Source organism: Sapajus apella, unplaced genomic scaffold (genome assembly GCF_009761245.1).
Source record: "Sapajus apella isolate SASKATOON/1434 unplaced genomic scaffold, GSC_monkey_1.0 scaffold53, whole genome shotgun sequence".
Lineage (NCBI taxonomy): Eukaryota > Metazoa > Chordata > Mammalia > Primates > Cebidae > Sapajus > Sapajus apella.
The window spans coordinates 10814186-10835641 of NW_022436993.1; the positions used below are offsets into that span (position 1 = coordinate 10814186).

A 21456-nucleotide genomic window follows, 5' to 3' on the forward strand; every position below is an offset into this window, starting at 1 on the left:
TGCAAATAAGATTCTGTGTTTTTCTCACTTTAAAATGTAATAGCAGGAAGGGAGTAAAATGTGGCTTAAGGTGGTAAATAAAGGAAAGCTCTAGCTGGATGACTATTCTCTGTGTGGTCAAATATTGGAGTCAGCCTTAAAAGCAAAAATGCCTGTCTGACAGATAGTTTCTAAAGCTCTTTCAAGGAGTTGGCTTTGAGTTTTACACCATAATACCTCATTTCATTTAGTAAGAATTACTCAGCCTTAATATTTTCTTTTAAAATGCTATGCCTCTCATTTGTCACATATTAATTATTCATTTTCTGAATCTCTTTTGTGTTTGTTCTTCAACGACTTATATGCCGACTTGGGAATCTACCAAACCACTTTGTAACTGGGTGTGTTTGTTACTGAATCAGGCAATTACATTATGATGAAGTGTATTTCTATGTAGCTATGAATGTCACCTAAGGATATTTTTGTAGCATCAGTTGTTAGTGGCTGGGATATGAACTGCTTGTTTTTTAATTTATACATATCTGTATTTGGAATATAACATTTTCCTTTTTATGCATATTTCCTCATAGTTACTCTTATATAGCATTCAGATTTAAAGTGAAGCAATGTAAAAAGTTGTCCCATTAAAATATATTTATCATTTCTTCTTTGGTACCTGTGAAAGTAAACTTTAAATACAGAAAAAAAAAATATGTAAGATGAATTTTGAGTATTCCGTAAAAGAGAATCTGAACTTACCGTTAGACAGTTGAATCACTTATCTTTTCTTGTGATAAATAATGTGTGCTTACTTTACTGCAGAGTATTTTTGGGGGGTGGGTGTAAATTTTTTTTTTTTCTTTTTCAGCTTTTATAGTCAAGGGGTACACGTGCAAGTTTGTTACTTGTATATATTCTGTGATGCTGAGATGTGGGGTATGAATGATCCTATCCCCCAGGCACTGAGCATAGTACCCACAGTTAGTTTTTCAGCCTTTGCCGCCCCCTTCTCCCTCTAGTAGTCCCCAGTGTCTATGGTTGCCATCTTTTTGTCCATGAGTATCTAATGTTTAACTCCCACTTATTAGTGAGAGCATGAGATATTTGGTTTTCTGTTGCTGTGTTAATTCACAGCAACAGAAGGATAATGGCCTCCAGATGTATCTATATTGCTGCAAAGGACATGATTTTGTTCTTTTTTATGGCTGCATAATATTCCATGCTATATGTGTGTGTATATATATGTGTGTGTGTGTGTGTGTATATATATATATATGTGTGTGTGTGTATATATATATATATATATATATATATATGCCACATTTTCTATATTCAGTCCACCATTGATAGGCACTTAGGTTGGTTCCATGTCTTTGCTATTGTGACTAGTGCTGCAATGAACATGTGAGTATATGTAGTGCTGCAGTGAAATGTGAGTATATGTGTCTTTTTGGTAGAATAATTTGCTTTCTTTTGCTATTTCAAGATACCACCTTTAGTCTTTATTAATTTGTCATATGTTTGCATATATAGAAAAGAATATATATGTGTATGTAAACACATGCACATGCACACACATACTTGTGACTAAATGCTTATTAAATGATTATTAACATACCAAAGTGATTAGGAACACTTTTTCTCATTTTGTTGACAGGCTGCTTCTTTTGAAAAGTATCTATTCATGTCCTTTGCCCAGTTTTTAAATGTAGTTGTTTGTTTTTTGCTTGTTCAGTTGTTTAAGTTTCTTTTAGATTCTGAATATTAGACTTTTGTGGGATGCATAGTTTGCAAATATTTTCTCCCATTTTGTGAGTTGTCTGTTTACTCTGTTGATAGTGCTTTTGCTGTGCCAGAGCTCTTTAGTTTAATTAGGTCCCACTTGTCAATTTTTGTTTTTGTTGCAATTGCTTTTGAAGACTTAGTCATAAGTTCTTTTCCAAGGCTGACGTTCAGAGTGGTGTTTCCTAGGTTTTCTTCTAGGATTCTTAATTATTTGAAGTCTTATGTCTAAGTCTTTAATCCATCTCGAGTTAATTTTTATATATGGTGAAAGGTAGGGGTCCAATTTCATTCTTCTGCATATGTCTAGTCAGCTATCCTAGCACCATTTATTAAATGGTGTCTACTTTGTTGAAGATCAGATGGCTGTGGGTGTGTGGCTTTGTTTCTGGGTTATCTATTCTGTCTCATTGATCTAATGTGTCTGTTTTTGTACCAGTACTATGCCGTCTTGGTTACTGTAGACTTACAGTTTAAAGTCTAGTAATGTGATCCCTCTGGCCTTGTTCTTTTTACTTAGGATTGCTTTGGCTATTCAGGCTTTTTTATGGTTTCATGTGAATTTTAGAATTTTTTTTTCCAATTCTGTGAAAAAAAATGATGCTAATAGTTTGATAGGAGTAGCATTGAATCTGTAGATCGCTTCAGCCAATTACTACCATATTAACAATATTGATTTTTTTAATCCATAAGCATGGAAAGTTTCTCTATTTGTTTGTGTCCTATATGATGTCTTTTAGCAGTATTTTGTAGCTCTCCTTGTAGAGATCTTTCACCTCCTTGGTTAGATGTATTCCTAGGTATTTTATTTATTTATTTATTTATTTATTTATTTGTCTCTGTTGTAATAGGATCACATTCTTGCGTTGACTCTTGGTTTGAATATTATTGGTGTATAGAAATGCCCCTAATTTTTGCACATTCATTAGTATCCTGAAACTTTGATTAATCAGTTCCAGTAGACTTTTGGTGGAGTCTTTAAAGTTTTCTAGGTATAAAATTATATTGTCTGCAAAGAGAGATCATTTGATATCTTCTTTTCCTTTTTGGATGCCCCTTATTTCTTTCTGTTGCCAGATTGCTTTGGCTAGTACTTTCAGTACCATGTTGAATAGGAGTGGTGAGAATGGGCATCCTTGTCTTGTTTCAGTTCTCAAGGGGATGCTTCCATCATTTGCCCATTCAGTATACTGTTGGCTATGGGCTTGTCATAGATGCCTCTTATTATTTTCAGGTATGTTCCTCCAACTCTTACTTTCTTGAGGGGTTTTTATCATGAGGGAATGTTGGATTTTATTGAAAGCTTTTTCCACATCTTTTGAGAGGGTCATATGGATTTTGTTTACTCAGTGTTCCTTGATGTTCAAATGCATTTAGAAATTCTTCACACAACATCTTTCCTTGAGACCTTCTCAGGACACATGAAATGTATCAGAGGTGTTGAGAAGTAAAGAAGCTGTTTGGCTTAAAACAGTGCTTCCCGTATGTATTTATATTTGGGCAAGGACCCTGCTGTTCCTGTCCCCAACCCTTTTGTTTTGCAGGGAAGGAGAGAGCACCTACATTGTGAAAATAGTGTTCCTTAGTGCGTGTTTTGGGAAACGTCTGATGGGCAACAAAACCGCAGTGATGGAGCTGTCGGGGGAGATGCTGGAGTTGTGAAAGAGAAGAGGCACCAGGGCCGTACATATTGGCCAATTATGTTCACAACTTGGACTAACTTTGAAATAAGCTTCTCTGTAATTTTTCTGTTAGGCAGGTATTGTTGTTCTTACTCTCTCTGTTTTCTCTTAGAATGCCCAAAGCTGAACGTCTGGTCTCTGTCCCCTTGCTGTTTTAACCTGCCTCACCCCAGTAACAGGTAGCTCCATTCTTCCAGTTGTCCATACCTGAGCCTTGAAGTCATCTTGTTTCTTCTTTTTCACCCACAGCAGCCAATTCTACAGGCTCTACCTTCAGACTGTGTTTATAACTCTACCATTTCTCTCCATTTTCACCTTTATCAGCTGATCCATAATGTCTCTCCTGTCTTGTCAGACTTAATTTTTGTGCCACCCCAGATTTGCTTGGCTCCACCTGCCTCCTGACCTGGGGCTGCTTGTTCAGTGTTGTACCCTGACTAATGCCACCTTGCCTCATCTGACACTGTCATAGGGTGAGCCGAGCTCTACCCTCATAATGATCATTGACACCTGTGCCTGGACTCAGGTGAAGCATCAGGCTGTGGACATGCACTCTGTCTGCTCAGTAGCTGTCTGGAGGGGTCAGATCACAAAACCTGACTTGTGTGTGTAGGTAGGGGGGAGTTGGAGAGTCACACCTTGGGGAGACTTTAAAGCAGTAAGAGACAGGATGAGAAAGGAGCCAGCAGATACCTCCCTCTCCCTCCTCCCTGATGATGCTCCTTGCTCAAATGCCTGTGAGAAGGTGGGAAGTGCTATTTTAGACCCGGTAGTGTCTCTACTGCAGGGAATTTCATCATCTCCCACAACAGATACAGCCCTCCCCTGACAGCTCTGAGGTGTGGTCATCAAATCCCTCATGCCAGAGCTAGGTTCCTGAGAAATGAAAAAACATCTCATGTTTATGAATTGAAAGATAAAGATGTCAGCATTCCCCAAATTCATCTACAGACTCAATACAATACCTATCAAAATTTCAGCTCACTTCTTTGCAGAAATTAACAACCAGATCCTAAAATCACAAAAAACTCAAGAGACACAGAACAACCAAAACAATATTGAAAAAACAAAGTAAGAGGACTAACACTTCCCTAATTTCAAAACAAAGTAATAGTAATCATGATAGTGTGGTACCGGCATTAAGGATAGACATATAGATCAACAGAAGAGAATTGAGAATCCAGAAATAAACCCACACATTTACGGGCAACTGATTTTCAACAAGGGTGCCAACACAATTCAACTGAGGTATAAGAATAGTCTTTTCAACAAATGGCACTGGGACAATGGATAAAATAATGAAGTTGGACCTCTTACTTCACATCATATACAAAAGTCAACCAAAAATGGACCATAGACCTCTAAATGTAAGAACTAAAACTATAAAACTCTTAAAATACAGGAATAACTCTTCATGACCTTGAATTTGGCAATAATTTCTCAGATATGACACCAAAAGCATCGTTCCTGAGAAGCATCAACCGATGTGCTAATACACTCCCTCCTTCTCTGCCTCACTGCCCTCACTCTTGCCACTTTGGAGTTTTCCTTCCAGAAAAAGCATCTGCAGCTAAGCTTGGCATGAGCTGCTTTTCTGGGACCCTGAAGAAGGATTATTGCAGTAGCCTCTTTATTGATCTCCTTGCTTCTACTCTGGCATCAGAAGTTTGTTTACAGTAGAGTGGCCAGTGATCTTTAAAAATTATATCTGATAGGTTATTACTGTGATTAAAACTTCTGAGGAGCTTCTACCACTCAAAGCCAGAGTCCTGAATGGGTCCCCAGGCCTGCCTGATCTAGAACCCTTTTTCTCTGGGGCCACATCTCCTGTGGGTGTCCCCTTGCTCACTCTACTCCAGGCGTCCTAGCCTCTTGGTTCTTCTTCCTACACAACCAGCATGTTCTCATCTCTAGGCCTTTGCAGTGTCTCATCTTTCTGTCTAGAAAGTTCTTTTTCCTGCTCTCTGTTGGGCCCATCCCCTCATCTCCTCCAGGTTGCTGCTAAAGAGACATTCTGTAACCAACGTACATGAACATAGAACCACTCCCTTCTCCCATGACGTTTTGCCTTGTTTTTTAATTTTCTCCATAGTACTTTTTATTGTTAGGCATAATTTAAACTTGTTCATTTATTATCTGTCTCTCTCCTTGAGAATGTAGGCTCCATGATAGGGTAGACTTTGTCTGGAATATTCCTTAGATATATTTGTTGAATGAGTGAATGAACAAATGAGAAAATGAACTACAGTCATGCTTGCTGTGAAATATGTATATAGCTTGAAGTAGATATTCTGCTGTAAAAAGTTTAAACTTAAGTATTAAGTCTGAGTCATGAAGAGTTTTTGTAGGCATGGCTGTGTGTCAGATTTTAATAGATAACAGATATTTTTGGTAAAACTTTTTTGTTCTTTTTCTTTTTATTGAAAATATTTTAAATATTGTCAAAATAGATCGTTTGGGAGTAAATTGGTCTGTACTCAACTGCAAAATTTAAATTATATGCTAACAGTGAACTAGGGTCAAAAAATTAAGTTTAAGGGTTTTTTTTTTTTGCTCCTTTAGAAATATGAACTTTTTGTTGTTCAAAGTTGAAAAGAAGTTGATGTATGAGAGCAAATCTATGCATAATTACAGGATGATTATTTAATGGATAAATGAGGTCAAGGTTGCATGTACAGTTTGGTGTCCAGAACTTTTTTAGAATCTCTGTTGCTTTTTGCTTTCCCATGGAACATTATCAGCAATATTGGCAAAAAGTGCTATTCAAGAATAGTGCCAACCAGCTCTCATGTTGTCTAAAAGCATAAAATTATATCTCATTTTTAGGGACAAGGTAAAGTATAGTTGGAATTTTAAAAATGACCATTACTTCTCCTGGACCAATGATTTCTTATACCCACTAATTATTTTTATTCTGAGACTTTAAATCACCACAAACCTTGCAAAACCCTTTTGTCTAAAGTAAAACAGCTCTATTAGAGAGCTGAACATTAATATTAAAAAGTTCTTGGGCATCCATTAGTGATTTTTGTTCAGACTCAATAATGAAGTTAATTGTCGTCTAGTACTCAATGAATGAGACTTAAGAAACACATGCCATTTGGGAGGCTGAGGCGGGTGGATCACGAGGTCAAGAGATCGAGACCATCCTGGTCAACATGGTGAAACCCTGTCTCTACTAAAAATACAGAAAATTAGCTGGGCATGGTGGCGCGTGCCTGTAATCCCAGCTACTCAGGAGGCTGAGGCAGGAGAATTGCCTGAACCCAGGAGGCGGAGGTTGCGGTGAGCCGAGATCGCATGCACTCCAGCCTGGGTAACATGAGTGAAACTCCGTCTCAAAAAAAAAAAAAAAAAGAAACACATGCCAGAGTCTTAGCACACACGGGACCCCATAGCTTTTGGCATATGTCTTCATTAGAGTTGAATTTTTGTCCAAAAGAACCTATAATTCAAAGGATTTGTAGTTTAAAAATTCTAGTTTAATTTAAATCATGTTAGCATATGATTTTAAGTTCACTAGAATTTTTAAACTATGTTAAACTTTAATAGATTGCTGAGGTTTAGATGGTAATAAAGTACCAGAATAATTTAATTTTTATTTTTGTTCTTTGATTGTTGTTGAGTTGGTGGATAAAATAAGGCACTGAGTTATAATTGTTGTAATTATAATGAGTTATAATTGTTTACTGGTGTGTATCTGCCTGTAACGGGTCACAGCACAATTGGCGTGCTTTGAGAATAGAGCCAAACCTTTCTTGTCTATCCTTGTTACTTAGTTTCCTTTTGTTGTTTTTCAGGGTCAAAACCAAGAGCAGTATTGAATTCTTTTGTTCCAAGATAAAAATCATTGTTTTGTTTCTTTGTTTTTTGCCAATTTTAAAAATAGTACATTCTCGCCTGGCACAGTGACTCACGTTGTAATCCCAGCATTTTAGGAGTCCAAGGCAGGTGGATCACAAGGCCAGGAGTTTGAAACCATCCTGGCCAATGTGGTGAAACTCCATCTCTACTCAAAATACAAAAACTAGTGGGGTGTGGTGGCACGTGCCTGTGGTCCCAGCTACTCGGGAGACTGAGGCAGAAGAATCTCTTCAACTCAGGAGACAGAGGTTGCAGTGATCCGATATTGTGCCACTGAACTCCAGCCTGGCCAACACAGCAAGGCTCTGTCTAAAAAAAGTACATTCTCATTGTAAAAAAAATAAAAATAAATAAATAAAAAATCAAAGTTTCCAAAAGAGTTTAAAGGAAAAAGTAAGAATTACCTCCAAATCTCACCACCAGGAAGCCTCTGTTGATATTTGCTATTTTTTTCTATCTTACACATATACACATACACGTTACAAAACTTGGATTTTTACTCAACAAGGTATTCTGTGATTGCTGTATGTAGTAAATAATATGGATATTGCTTCGTGACAGTAAATATGGATGTTATCTTTTTTAACATACCTATTTTCATACATGTATGTAGTCTTAGACTTGTATCTTTACATACTTGTCTGCGTTTTTTCTTAGCAAACATTTCCAGGTGTAGTATAACTAGGTCTAATACTTAGAAGAATTATTATCAATTGATACTACAAACGATATGAGGGAGTGCAGATTTTCTTAAATCTTTGCTGGCATTAGACAGTGTACATTTATTCAGTCTTTGCCAATCTGGTAGGTAAAACTGATTAATGTGAATTTCTGTCATTGTTGGTGAGGCTCAGCATCTTTTATATGTATATTGATCATTTAAAACTTGGTATTTTTGAATTGCTTATAATGAAATTTCCATTTTAACTGTTTTAGGACTTGAACTTTATAAGAATTGATGTTGCTGGGCAACTGAAAATATTCTGTGCCCCTTAAAAGACATGGGAGCTATAGCTTATAAGTGGCTCTTTCTCGATATTGTATTTAGTATCCACATATAGAAATAGGTAATTGGGTATTACAACAAGGGAGTCTTCACTCCCCAAATTGAAGTCTCTTGACCTTCTTTCTTCAATTTAGGACAGTTGTGTAGTGCTTTATCAAGAAGAGTACTTCTATTTTGTTGATGCATGGTTAACTAGTTACTTATTTAGGGGACTTTTGCATTCACATTGCTCTGTTTGCCAGTTTGGAATTTGAAATGCTTTTCCTCATAGGAACAAATGGCATATTTGTGTGTGTTCACTTGAATGCCACTTAGAACTGTTATTAGCAAGTGACAGCAACTTAACTCAGACTGGTTTCCTTAAAGTTGTAAATATTGACTCCTTTAATTGACCAAGTCCAAATGTAGGGCCAGTTAGGAGTAGAGCTTGAAGCAGGGGCTCAAATCATGTCACCAGAAACAAGTTTTTTCTCCATATATCTCAGCTTTGCTTATTCTAGGTTAGATGCATTTTTATATATGTTCTCCCCTTATTGAATCAAAATGGCTGTAGTAGCCTCCCACCTTATATCTTTCCAAGGTTAAACCTGGTAAGAAAGATCAAGCAACTCTTGCTATTAATAGTTACACAAGAAAAAGCCAGGGGTCTCCCTGATTGTGCCTAATTGGCTTGTTTTGAGTTGCATGCCCATCCTGAAACCACTCTGGCTAGTCTGAAACCACTCAGGCACTTGACCCCAGGCTTCTAGAAGCAAGGGGAGGGGGATTTGAGGCCATCTGAACCATTTCAACAGAGCACAAGTGAGGTAAGATTCCCCCAAAGAAAATCTGGGACTATTGCCAGAAAAAGAGGGGCCGGATGCTGGCAAAAGGGAAAACAAATGTTCACTCATTTTGTATCCTCAGTAGAGTGCTCAGTACATGATAGGTAATCTCACAGGTATTTACTTACTGCCTGACAATAGCACTGTTGGGATTATAGTTAAGATATTTGTTAAGTTAAATAGAATTTCATAGGTTATCCTGGGAACTTCATTGTAGGTGTTTCCGAGATAAAAAATTTGACCTAAATGTCAAACAATTACTCAAAAATGAGCATTGAGATAGTCATATAAGTTCAGGCTTATTAAATACTTTTTAAGCTAGCAGTGTTCTCAGAAACAGGACAACAAAGAGGGTAATCAATAATAATCAGGAATTGATTTTAGGAATTATAATTCACTTATTCTTTTCTATGTATTCAGTCAATAGACATTTATTGACGGGCTATTCTGTGGCAATAACTGCAATGCCTGGGTGCTGAGGTACCCAGATGAATGAGATGTGGTGTTTGCACTGAGTTGATTGACTAGTTTAGTGAGAGGGCCACTGTCCTGGGAAAAATGCGACAGTAGAGTGAGCTGCAGAGTGTGATGAGAGCACATGGATCATCCTTATGGTCCATCATGGCAAACGGATCTACAGTCATTACATCTGCTTTCCAAACCTCCAGTGGAAAGGCCAGAAAGCATACAGAACTACCACTCTCTTCCTTTTTAGAACACTCATGAGTCTGAACTTAGTCCATGACTGCATCTAGCTGTAGAGGGGGTGGCAGATATCCTTTTAGTAGGGTACATTGCCACAGTGAATAAATTTGTTGTTTGGTTGTTGAAGAGGAGGAAGAAACAAATGTTGGAATATGCACATAATTTTTGCACAGATGGTATAACTAGAAATCATATTTTTGAGTCATTAGTAAAACTTAATAAAATTTTATTAGTAAAATTTAATTTGATGTAAAATTTATTTCAAAGAGACTGAGCACTCACTAAGGAGAAATTGTGATGTTCCTTGAGTTCTGTAATAGGAAAAAGGTGATGTTTGCTATCCACCTTTCATACTCTTTCGTAAGTATTAGTTTGCTTAGTGTTGAGTTTAGCATATTGCTAGGTAGTTTGAAATGGGAAGAGGGACAAGGGAATTGAAGATTGATTATCATGAAAAAAAGCACGGTAGTATTTCCCCTAAGGTCCAGCTTTGTCTGGGAAATGGTATTAGTTTCTCTCCTAATAGACAATTATAAGTAGAAGGAAAAGATTAAGCATTAATGCAGTGTTACTTCATGATGATTCCCACAAATCAGGTTTTCTCTGCACTGAACATGGAAAGAGAAATTTTTTTTGGAACGGAATTTCACTCATTTGCCCAGGCGGGAGTGAAGTGGTATGATCTTGGCTCACTGCAACTGCTGCGTCACGGTTCAAGTGATTCTCCTGCCTCAGCCTCCCGAGTAGCTGGGATTACAGGCGCCAGCCACCACACCCGGCTGATTTTTGTGTTTTTAGTAGAGATGGGATTTCACCACATTGGCCAGGCTGGTCTTGAACTCCTGACCTCAAGTCATCCACCCGCTTCGGCCTCCCAAAGTACTGGGATTACAGATATGAGCCACCATGCCCAGTAAAATGCAAGAACGTTTAAAAAGAGCCCAGCAATATACTTTACTAATAGTGATAAAACATTTGTCAGCAATTTTAAGTTCAGATCCTTATAGGCCTGTATGTTATTTTGTACTTTTATTCCTAAACTATCACTTTGAATGAAAGGACACTGGATGTATTCAGCTCATCTTTCATTTTACAACTAGATGTCAGTGTTACCATACCTGATTAAATGTCTCAGGTGTGGTTATAATGAGTAATTCAGTAGTTGCTCATCTATATGAGATATAGATTAGAAAATAAATAATAATAAAGGAACAGAATTTTTAAAAACTTCTTTCCTTATTTCAAAGTGGACTGGTTATGCCTTAATTTTCTTTCTCAAAGTCCTCCTCAAAACTCCAAACTGCATTATATTATCCAACATAACATCTTTACATTTACATTTTTTACATTTGCATTTATGTTTTATAAATATTGATTTTTTCCCCCCACATTAATAACTATACAAGAACAGTTAAATTTTTTGATTTATTTGGTTAGGAAAGTCAAGAAGAGTGTCAACTTGTAAACCTTTTCACTACTACCAGCAAAAAGTTCTTCCCTACAGCTTTTCCAGAAAGAATCATCAGAAAAAGAAAGCAAGGTATTGCTCTTCAAATGTGTGTGTGTGTGTGTGTGTGTGTGTTGTCTACTTTGATATGGAGCATATTGAGAGCAATAATTATGTATATATTTTTCAGTGACATCTCTTACATCTCACCTAGAAGACTCTCTTGAAATAACTAAATCTACCTTTTAAATTTAGTCCTCATATAAATGAAGGTGTGATGTTCTTATGCATTCCTTACAGAGCCAATCTAACAGTCTTTTAAAATAATTTGCATTGTGTTTCTCAGCCAAGCGTGGTGGCTCACGCCTGTAATCCCAGCACTTTAGGAGGCCAAGGTAGGCAGATCACTTGAGATCAGGAGTTCAAGACCAGCCTGGCCAATGTGGTGAAACCCTTTCTCTACTAAAAATACAGAAATTAGCTGTATGTGGTGGCAAGTGCCTGTAGTTTCAGTTACTCAGGAGACTGAGGCAGCAGAATTGAATTGCTTGAACCTAGGAGGCAGAGGTTGCAAGTGAGCTGCCGCACTCCATCCTGGGCAACAGAGTGAGATGCTATCTCAAAAATTGTGTTTCTCTAAGTAGGATATCTCACTTTTTTAGAAAAAAACATCAGGCTTCCTTTTAATAAATATGAAACCCTGAAGAGTAACTGAAATACCATGAATAAAATCTAGGCAAAGTAATATGTCAAAGTACTGAAAACACATCCTGTTCCTCTATTTCAACCAAAAGATACTGATGAATCCCTTTCCCAAATTCTCTCTCGTTTTTGAAAATCACTGCTTATGGATCACTCAAGGGATGGAGCTCACATAGGCAAAATTCTATAGAATTATATTCACTTTGACATTTTTAGTTACACATTTTCAAAATCTACATATGTAACTTAAAGGTAAAGAATTTTGGGCCAAGCGCAGTGGTTCACGCCTGTAATCCCAGCACTTTGGGAGGCCGAGGCGGGCAGATCACGAGGTCAAGAGATCATGACCATCCTGGCCAACATGGTGAAACCCCGTCTCTGCTAAAAAATACAAAAATTAGCTGGGTGTGGTGGTGTGCACCTGTAGTCCCAGCTACTCGGGAGGCTGAGGCAGGAGAATTGCTTGAACCCAGGAGGCGGAGATTGCAGTGAGCCGAGATTGCACACTGCACTCCAGCCTGGCGCCTGCGACAGAACAAGACTCTGTCTCAAAAAAAAAAAAAAAAAGAATTTTGGAGATTATAAACTGTGTACTAAGAAATATCAAGACAACTTGTGTTTGGAGTTCAAGTGAAGATTTTGACAGAATTGACAGGTTTGCTTTTTAAAACTTACCTATAAATTGGTCTTGGTGTGGTGGCTATTGCCTGCAATCCCAGCACTTTGGGAGGCCGAGGCAGGCGGATCACAAGGTCAGGAGATCGACACTATCCTGACCAACGTGGTGAAACCCTGTTTCTACTAAAATTCAAAAAATTAGCCTGGTGTGGTGGTCTGCATCTGTAGTCCCAGCTATGTGGGAGGCTGAGACAGGAGAATCGCCTGAACCCAGGTAGTGGAGATTGCGGTGAGCCGAGATTGCACCACTGCACTCCAGCCCGGTGATAGAGCAGGACTTGGTCTCAAAAAACAACAACAACAACAAAAATAACAAAAGCTTATGTGTAAGTTTAACCTTTTCCTTAGAAACAATAACCAGCCCCCATTCTATTTTTGAAAAGGCAAGTTGAATTAGTGTCAGTAACATCCATCTCTCTTAATGGAAATAACTTTTTAAGTTGTGCAGTAAGTCACTCCTAATTTTATAACAGTCTAAAATTTGTTCATCAATCCTTGCGAACAATGCATTTACTTATTGGCTTTAAAAATCTATTCTTTCCTGAGAAAGAACTTTCAGTTCATCAGGTTTTGGATTACCACATTAAATACTCATTTGTCAGTTGATTTTGTCATTTTTTGTGACTTCCATGCATATAACACAAGGACGTAAAATTAATTATTGATTATAGTACAGAGTCAGCACATCACTGTAGATTTTCACTCAGGCTGAAGAAAAGATAAAACTCCTATTAACCAACCTCAGGTTATCCCAGTTTGCTTCATGTATAGTAGAAATACAAGCAAGCTACATCTTGCTGATTACAACATATCTTATTTAACAAAACAGTAAAATAGTACAATGAAGTGTATTTAATTCTTAGCTCTCTTACAATGATTAGTAGTAGCTTAATTCTTGAGTTGAATTCTGATAGTTTTGTGGTTTTACAAATTGGTCCTTATACACTAATATTTTCTTTTGTTTAGAAGCCTTCTTAATTTATGTTTCAAGATTCAGTGACTTTGACAGACATAATTTATAACCTTAAATTTATTTTATACTAAGGCCGGTAACTAGTTAACTGCACTTACAAGCAGAAGCGGCAGCTACCTATGGCATTCCTAAGTAGACTAACAAGCTTGCAGCACACAGGGGATCTAACTTTTCAGCAAGATACCTGGGGGATAACTGGTCCTAGCTGAGTGTCTAGAGCCTCGCAGGCACTTGGTATAAATAATTGGGAGACATTTGTGCCTTTGTTATCTCCCTGGCCTCATTTCTTCCAGGCCTCAGTGGAAGGTTATGATTGTTTTCTGAGTGTGTGTGAGCCTTTCTCCTTGCCCTATATCCTGTGGTCTGCTTTTATTTCCGGGTGCCTGCTGCATGAGTCCTAGCTCCTCACACCATTTTTTTTTCCTTCTTTTGATATTTGGACTAAGCTAAGAAGCTAACTATTAATCAGCAAATGGTATTAAAGAAATGGCTACTTGGAGCTACTATATAATATTGTAATGTTTTCTCTGATAATTTTCTTAAGTCTCGAATACTTTTATTTTTAAAACTTAACACTTTCTCCTGACTTGAGTCAGGGCATACATATAACTGCTTTTTTACGTGTTTGAGGAAAGAGGGTGGTCATTGTGAAATATACCTACAGCTACAATTGTAGAGTTCCAGTTTTGACTAACATTAAAGAATATGCTGGATTTCTCTGAATCTGAAAACATTTTGCAAATGCTTTTCTTCAACAGCAAGACAAGATGACAGTGAAGGCATTCCTTTGTAATTATTTCCTTATTCTTCTTATATTCTCTCCTGGTCTGTCAACATTTAAAATGCTGGTCTATGAACTATTTACATTTGGATGCCAATTAATTGTTCATCTCATTTAAAAACTTATCTAAGCTTTAATTGGGTGAGTTTTGTCAAATGTGAATTATATCTCAATAAAGCTAGTATTTAAAAAAGCTTACCTTAAAGCATTTTCAAAGGTACTGTGAAGCAGCTTTGTATTAATGTGAGAGGGTGCAGAACAAATGATTATTTATTTATGTAAAGTTCCAAATCACATGGCTTTTAGAATACTTCACTTTTCAATTTTTGGTTTGTTTTAACTTATGAAAACTTTCTATTTGACTTATATGGGTGTATCTTCATGAGGGAGGAAAGCAAATACAAGAGGTAAGCACTAAAATATTTAAACCTTATCTTTAGCATTGGAATGCTGTTTAGAGAGATGAACCAGAAGTCCATGTTCAAATATTTCACTTCATGCCTGGCTTCCCCAGGCCTGACCTTTCACTGGCAGTCTGAGATCAGGCTAATAAGTGAGGAAGTAAGGAAATGTGTCACTAAATTCTGCTCTTTTGATTTCTTTCTATAATGAACTTTTTAAGGACTTTTCTTTTCAAGGTATTCCATTTATCATTACAGAAAGCTGTATACCTGCACAAGTGGTGGCTGCCATTGATGTCAACACTGTTGCTAACGAAGTATACAGGTATAATTTTCCACACACACAGTTACTTGCCAAGACTATTGAGGTGAGTAATTGTTATTGTTTTAATGAGTATGTAGCAAGGGAAATTGAAAAACACTGACAAATACTGGTTTCTGGTGGCTTAATTGGAAGATAAGTCACATATAAATTTAAGAGTTCAGGAGAAGGGAATGAACATTTTGTGTCCTTTCAAAAGATATCATCCTTTAAAAAAAAATCCAGCTTTAGAGAGGGAGATCAATATTTTGGTATCTCAGAAATAATTAGAGTGCAAGGATAAGTTTGACTTCTAAATGCTTCGTTCTGTGGTATTAAACTTCAAAAAAGTACTTACTTTTATTAAATACTTGTGTTCTATATATAGCATGCAGTATGAACAAGGGAGAAAATCATTGCTATTACTGAATGCATCATATTTTAGCAAACCTGTCAAGGTTAACCTTTTTCTCATGTGATGACTTCAGCACAAGTATTGAAACACTAATGTATGTTGAGTTATTTTAAAAATAATGTGAAATAGGCCAGGTGCGGTGGCGCATACCTGTAATCCCAGCACTTTGGAAGGCCCAGGCAGGTGGATTACAAGGCCAGGAGTTCAAGACCAGCCTGGCTAATATGGTAAAACCCCATCTCTACTAAAAATACAAAAAAATTAGCTGGGTGTGGTGACACATACCTGTAATTCTAACTACTAGGGAAGCTGAGGCAGGAGAATTGCTTGAACCTGGGAGGCAGAGGTTGCAGTGAGCCAAGATCGTGCCACTGCACTCTACCCTGGGTGACAAAGTGAGACTCCATCTCAAAAAAAAAAAAAAAAAAAAAAAAAGTGAAATTGTGTTTTTCTTCTAATTTGCCCTGAAAAATTTTACAAACAAATTTCTTATGCAGTCATAATTTACATGCAATAAACATGTCATTTATTGTATGTAATTTTAAGTGGGCAGTTTTTGACTCAGTCATCAACTATGTAACTACCACCCTCACAATCAAGAGTAGAACATTTCTGTCATGCTAAATTGTTCTTAGTGCCCCATTTCTGTCAGTCTCCAATCCCAACCCAGGTCACAATGGATCTACATTCTTTTCATTATATATTAGATTTTCTCTTTGTAGTGTATCACAAAATCATAGAGTGTAATTCTTTTGAGTGGTACTGCTCTTGTTTAATGTTGATGTTTTTGGAATTCATCATGTTTTGTTGTATATCAGTAGTTTGCTCTTTTTTATTGTTGAGTAATATTTCATACAATAGAATATCATATACTACAATATGTGTATAGATAATCACATTATTATAGACATTTAGTCATTTCTAGTTTTTTACTATTACAAGTAAAGTTGCAGTGAACATTACTGTATTCCTTTGTTCATTTCTTGTGGATAATACCTAAATTTATTAAACTTACGAGAAAATACCAGATTTTCTGTTTTTTTGAATTGTTTTTACCATTTTACATTCTCACTATTAATGTTTAACTGACAAATTTCAAATCCTTGCCAACACTTGATATTGCTGTTCTTTTAAATTTTAGCCATTTTAGTGAGCATGTAGTGGTATTGTGGTTTTTTATTTGCTTTTCCCTGATGACTAATGAGATTTAGTATCTTTTAATGTGCTTATTGGCCATTTATATATCTTCTCTGTCAATACATTTCTTCTCCAATTTTTGTTATTTGGGTGTTTGTATTACTATTATTTAATTGTAAGAGTGGCTTATCTTTTCTGGATTTCAGTTGTCAGAAATATGCATAACAAATCTCTTCTCCAATTCCCTAGCTTATCTTTTTCTTTCCTTAAATATGTCTGTCAAAATACAGATGTTATCTTTTTTTTTTCTTGTAGATGACAATTTTTTTGTGTCCTAAGGAATCTCTGCTTACTCAGTTTTTCTCCTGTTTTCTGAAATTTTATAGTTTTAGTTTTTACATTTAGGTCTTTGAACATTTAAGGTTACTTTTTGTGTAGATTGTGAGATATGGGTCAAGATTTATTTCTTTTCTTACAAGGAGACATAAAGTTGTCCCAGAGCCATTTACTGAAAAGCGTCCTTTTCCTAATCAATTTCTTTGATGCCGTTATTTTAAAAATCATGTATGTATGGTTCACTAATATTTTCTTTAAGACAATTAGTCATAATATTCAGTGTAAACTGAAATGTCTTTTTAAATATCTGCATATCTATATCTATCTTTGTTTTATTTTCTTATTAGATTCTCTAGGGTTTACAGTATGCATCTATTACTTGTGGAAGCCCACCTTCAAATAGCATTATACCACTTTATGTTTAAGTTTTAACAGTATACCTCCAATTTCCCCTACTGGTCTATTTTGTTATTTTGTCTTGCATTTTACTACTGCAAATGTTATGTACACCAACATACATTGTTACTATTTTTAGATTAAGTAGTCAAATATCTATTAAAGAACTTTTAAAAAGCACAAAAAGTCTTTTATATTTATCTCTATATCTACAGTTTTCAGCACTTTTTATTCTTGTTTTTTGATCAAAGTTTGCATGTCATATAATTTTTCTTCTTGAAAAACCTTTAGTGTCTCTTGTCATGTATATGTGGAAAGGGAAAATTACCTTGGTGCTTTTGATTTAAAAAGTATTTTATGTTGTCATCATTGTGAAATATAATTTTTACAGATTTTTTCTTCTTTTTTGGAGAGACAGGGTCTCACTATGTTGCCCAAGCTGGTCTCAAACTCTTGGGCTTAACTGATTCTCCCACCTCAGCTTCTCAAAGTGCTGGGATTACAGGTATGAGCCACTGTGCCTGGCCTACTGAGTATCTTTGATTACATTCATTTTGAAAGATATTTTTAAAAAATCTGTTTGTTTTCTTTTAATATTTTCCAGTGTTATCTAGATTGCTTAATTTCTGACTTAAAGTCTGTGATAATTTCTATTTTCATTCCTCTTAATATATCGTGTCTTTTGCTATCTACATTTAAGATTTTATCTTTATCACATGTTTTCAAAAGTTTTATTTCTATGTGCTTTTTATGCTTTTCTTTATTTGTACTGCTTGGACCTTGTGGTGCTTTTCTTGTTTATAATTTTCATCATATTTGGGGGTTTTGACCATCACTGCTTTAAAATAATCTCTTTCTCTCTTTCTCCAGTTACATATTGTAGAGTAAATAATAGTTGCTGAAGACAGAGTGATCCATGATAAATATCATTAATGCTTCTGAAGAAGAGAATGATTCCAGTGGAACAAAAACTGTTAACAAAAATAGATAAAAATTTTCCTAAAATGAAAGACGCAATGTAACATCCATGAGTCTTTCTGGAACGGATGACTCCATCACTTAATCTAGCTAAGTAAGAGATGAATCAAAGTAGAAAACCCAGGAACAAAGCTGCCGTGTTAGGAGAAAATCTGTGGTTAGAAAATAGGTGAAAATGTTGTAAAGCTTTGCAGTGTAGAAATAATAATGTAATTGGAGTGGGAAGAGGAAGTGAGACACACACAAAATATGTCTTTGGAGATAAATGAAACTATCAATTTTTTTTTTTTTTTTTTTTTTTTTGAGACGGAGTTTCGCTCTTGTTACCCAGGCTGGAGTGCAATGGCGCGATCTTGGCTCACCACAACCTCCATCTCCTGGGTTCAGGCAATTCTCCTGCCTCAGCCTCCTGAGTAGCTGGGATTACAGGCACGCGCCACCATGCCCAGCTAATTTTTTGTATTTTTAGTAGAGACGGGGTTTCACCATGTTGACCAGGATGGTCTCGATCTCTTGACCTCGTGATCCACCCGCCTCGGCCTCCCAAAGTGCTAGGATTACAGGCTTGAGCCACCGCGCCCGGCCCAACTATCAATTTTTTAAGGTCATTAATCAGTGTTATTTTCAGGGGATCAGCAGAGGTGGGAAAGAGAGCTCAGCCCTCAGAGATTCAATGTTAACAAAGTCTTGTTAAGGCAACAAGCCAAAAACAAAAGTTAGCCTTTACTCACTTACTGTGGTGTTACTGGCAAGAATCTAAGAGCAGAGGCAATACCACTTGCCTGGTTCCATTTACCCATGGATTAGTGTAGATGTCAGGGCCCTCTCGCTGTGGAGGGAATCCCTGGCCTTAAGGGGAGGGCAGGCAGGGAGGGCTAGGAGTGGAAAAGTGCTGGGGACTGAAGTCAGAGTGGCATACTCTTCCAGCATTGTCAGTGTCTTCAGGGTTTCCTACGCCTCCCCACAAGGAGGCCTTGGCAGAGAAGCTCCACTCAAGGTCTCAGATAAGGAGACCTTGGAATGAAGGCTCTGGAACAGAAATGCAAATATTCTAAAAGTATGACCGCTGGCCTCAGCGCCTGAGACCTTGACTGCAGCTCCCCTCAGACTGTGGTGCACCAGCTGTATACCGAGTCTGTTTGGGGAGGGGAGCCCCATTGAGGTCTCCTGTGGAAAGCCTTTGTAACTGCCTGTGGTTATGTGTGAAAAATCACACACAGGTTTCTAATCAAAAGCAGGACTCCACAGTTTATCAAGATAACTGGTAATAAAATTAAAATCAGCAAGTTGTCTAGGTGGCAATGGGAAATTTCTGGTCACTAGTATATAACTATATATACACTTCATGTGAGCAGAAACCTCATCTGGTTTGTTCCTTGTTATATTTCCAGACCTAGCACAATGCCCGGCATATAATAGATACTGTGAAATGTTTCTGAATTCATTTATGAACACTGTTTAATGAACAACATATTGTGCCCCCAAAATGGACAAAGAAATACCAGGCAAATGCTAATAAAGAATAACAGGGGTGTGAAAATTGATATTAGATAAGATGGATTTCAAGGCAAAAAGCGTTTAAGTCATAGAAAATTGTTTTATGATGATAGTTGGCACAATTCTCAAGAAGGCCTAATTGTCTTGAGTATACGTGCATAAAATAACATCAGAGTTCACAGGGCAATAAATGATAGGAAATACCCACTCAAGTTTCTGTTAAATACCTAATATATGCTGCAAAGTAAGAAAACCATTGTCTTATGACTATGAACTCAGTAATTCTAAGTAAAATATGAACACTAGCTCTGAAGCACATTTGAAGAATAATACAGTTTGATCAAAATGGATTTTGTTTCAGGAATGCAAAAGTAGTTTAGTATTAGGAATTCTGTTAATAAATTCAACATGTTAATAATCAGAAGAGCAAAGAGCTATATGCCAGAAAACATTTGGCAAAGTTCAGTGTCTTTTTCTGACTATTTTTAATCTCTCAGCAAAATTAGAAAAAATGAATATTACCTCAATATATATATATATGTCACTTACTAGCTTTGTATATGTTACTGACTTTTGGAGGTACATTGATATGGGGTTATATGGGAGACTGTGTGTGTATGTTTATATCTGTGTTTAAGCACACACACACACATACAGATAGATATGTCTAAACCCAGTAACATGCCAAATGGTAAAACTTTAAAAGTATTCTCATTAAAATAATAAAAAGACAAGGATGTCACCCATTAGCACTGTTACTTAATATTCTTGTGGATCTGCTAGCTAATGTGTATACACAGAGAAATATCATATAAATAGAACTAAATATTTAAAAAAGTGATTGAATATGCCTGGAAAACACAAATGTGTTAAGCAAAAATAGTAGATGAGGAACAATTAGTGCTTTAATAAGGAGGCTGACTACAAAAATATGCTAACCAATAGCATATTATATACAAACAAAAACCTACTAGAAAACATAGCAGGAGAAAGTTCCTATTTTTGGTAAGAAGATGAAAGTTATAAATACCTAGAAATACACTTAAAAAGAAATCTGTATAACTCACATGGGAGTTAAAAGAGACTTAAAAAATGATGAAAGCATGCAAGACCAATTACAATGTGATCTTGGATAGGATGGCTGAATATTGTAAAAATATTAGTTCTCTTTCACTGTAACTTCAAAAAGTTGTTTTTGTCAAATCTGCCAAGTTCTTCCTAAAGTTCAAATGAAAATTAAGCCTAAGAATAGCCAGAATACTTTCTGAGAAAAGAAGAAATAAGGCAGGCAGGTGGACAAATATACCTGTCAATCAACATGGGATGAACAGTGTTAGCACACTGACTTGATCTAGTATTGTCTGAAAGCAGAAGTATTTTCCTTAACTTGTATAGTCATATAATGTAAAACGTAAGTTTCCATTGGCTTTAAAATATTTAGTCATTAAAGATAACCTGCGCATTTCCATGACTACTTTCTTTAATTCAAATACATTTTTCTTTTTTTTTTTTTTTTGAGAGAAAGAAAGAAAAAGAATAAAAAAAAAAAAAAGAAAGAAAAAGAATAAAGGA

General features: G+C 36.4%; 1 protein-coding gene across 9 annotated transcripts in view; it reads left to right on the forward strand.

Annotated features, from left to right (window-relative positions):
- The window catches only part of TRDMT1 (tRNA aspartic acid methyltransferase 1), a 70039-nt gene that overhangs the window by 21520 nt on the left and 27063 nt on the right, over positions 1-21456 (forward strand). For 5 of the 9 annotated variants that reach the window (XR_004258438.1, XM_032244135.1, XM_032244132.1 and 2 more), the window contains one exon: positions 15083-15192. Coding sequence is in view for 5 of the 9 variants with exons in the window: in XM_032244135.1 (XP_032100026.1) it covers positions 15083-15192 (110 nt within the window). In the remaining 4 variants the exon portion in view is untranslated. Of the gene's footprint in view, positions 1-12930; positions 14985-15082; positions 15193-17886; positions 17915-18303; positions 18482-21456 lie in introns of those variants that run through there. The other 4 variants (XM_032244134.1, XM_032244137.1, XM_032244140.1 and 1 more) reach the window with 4 other exon arrangements.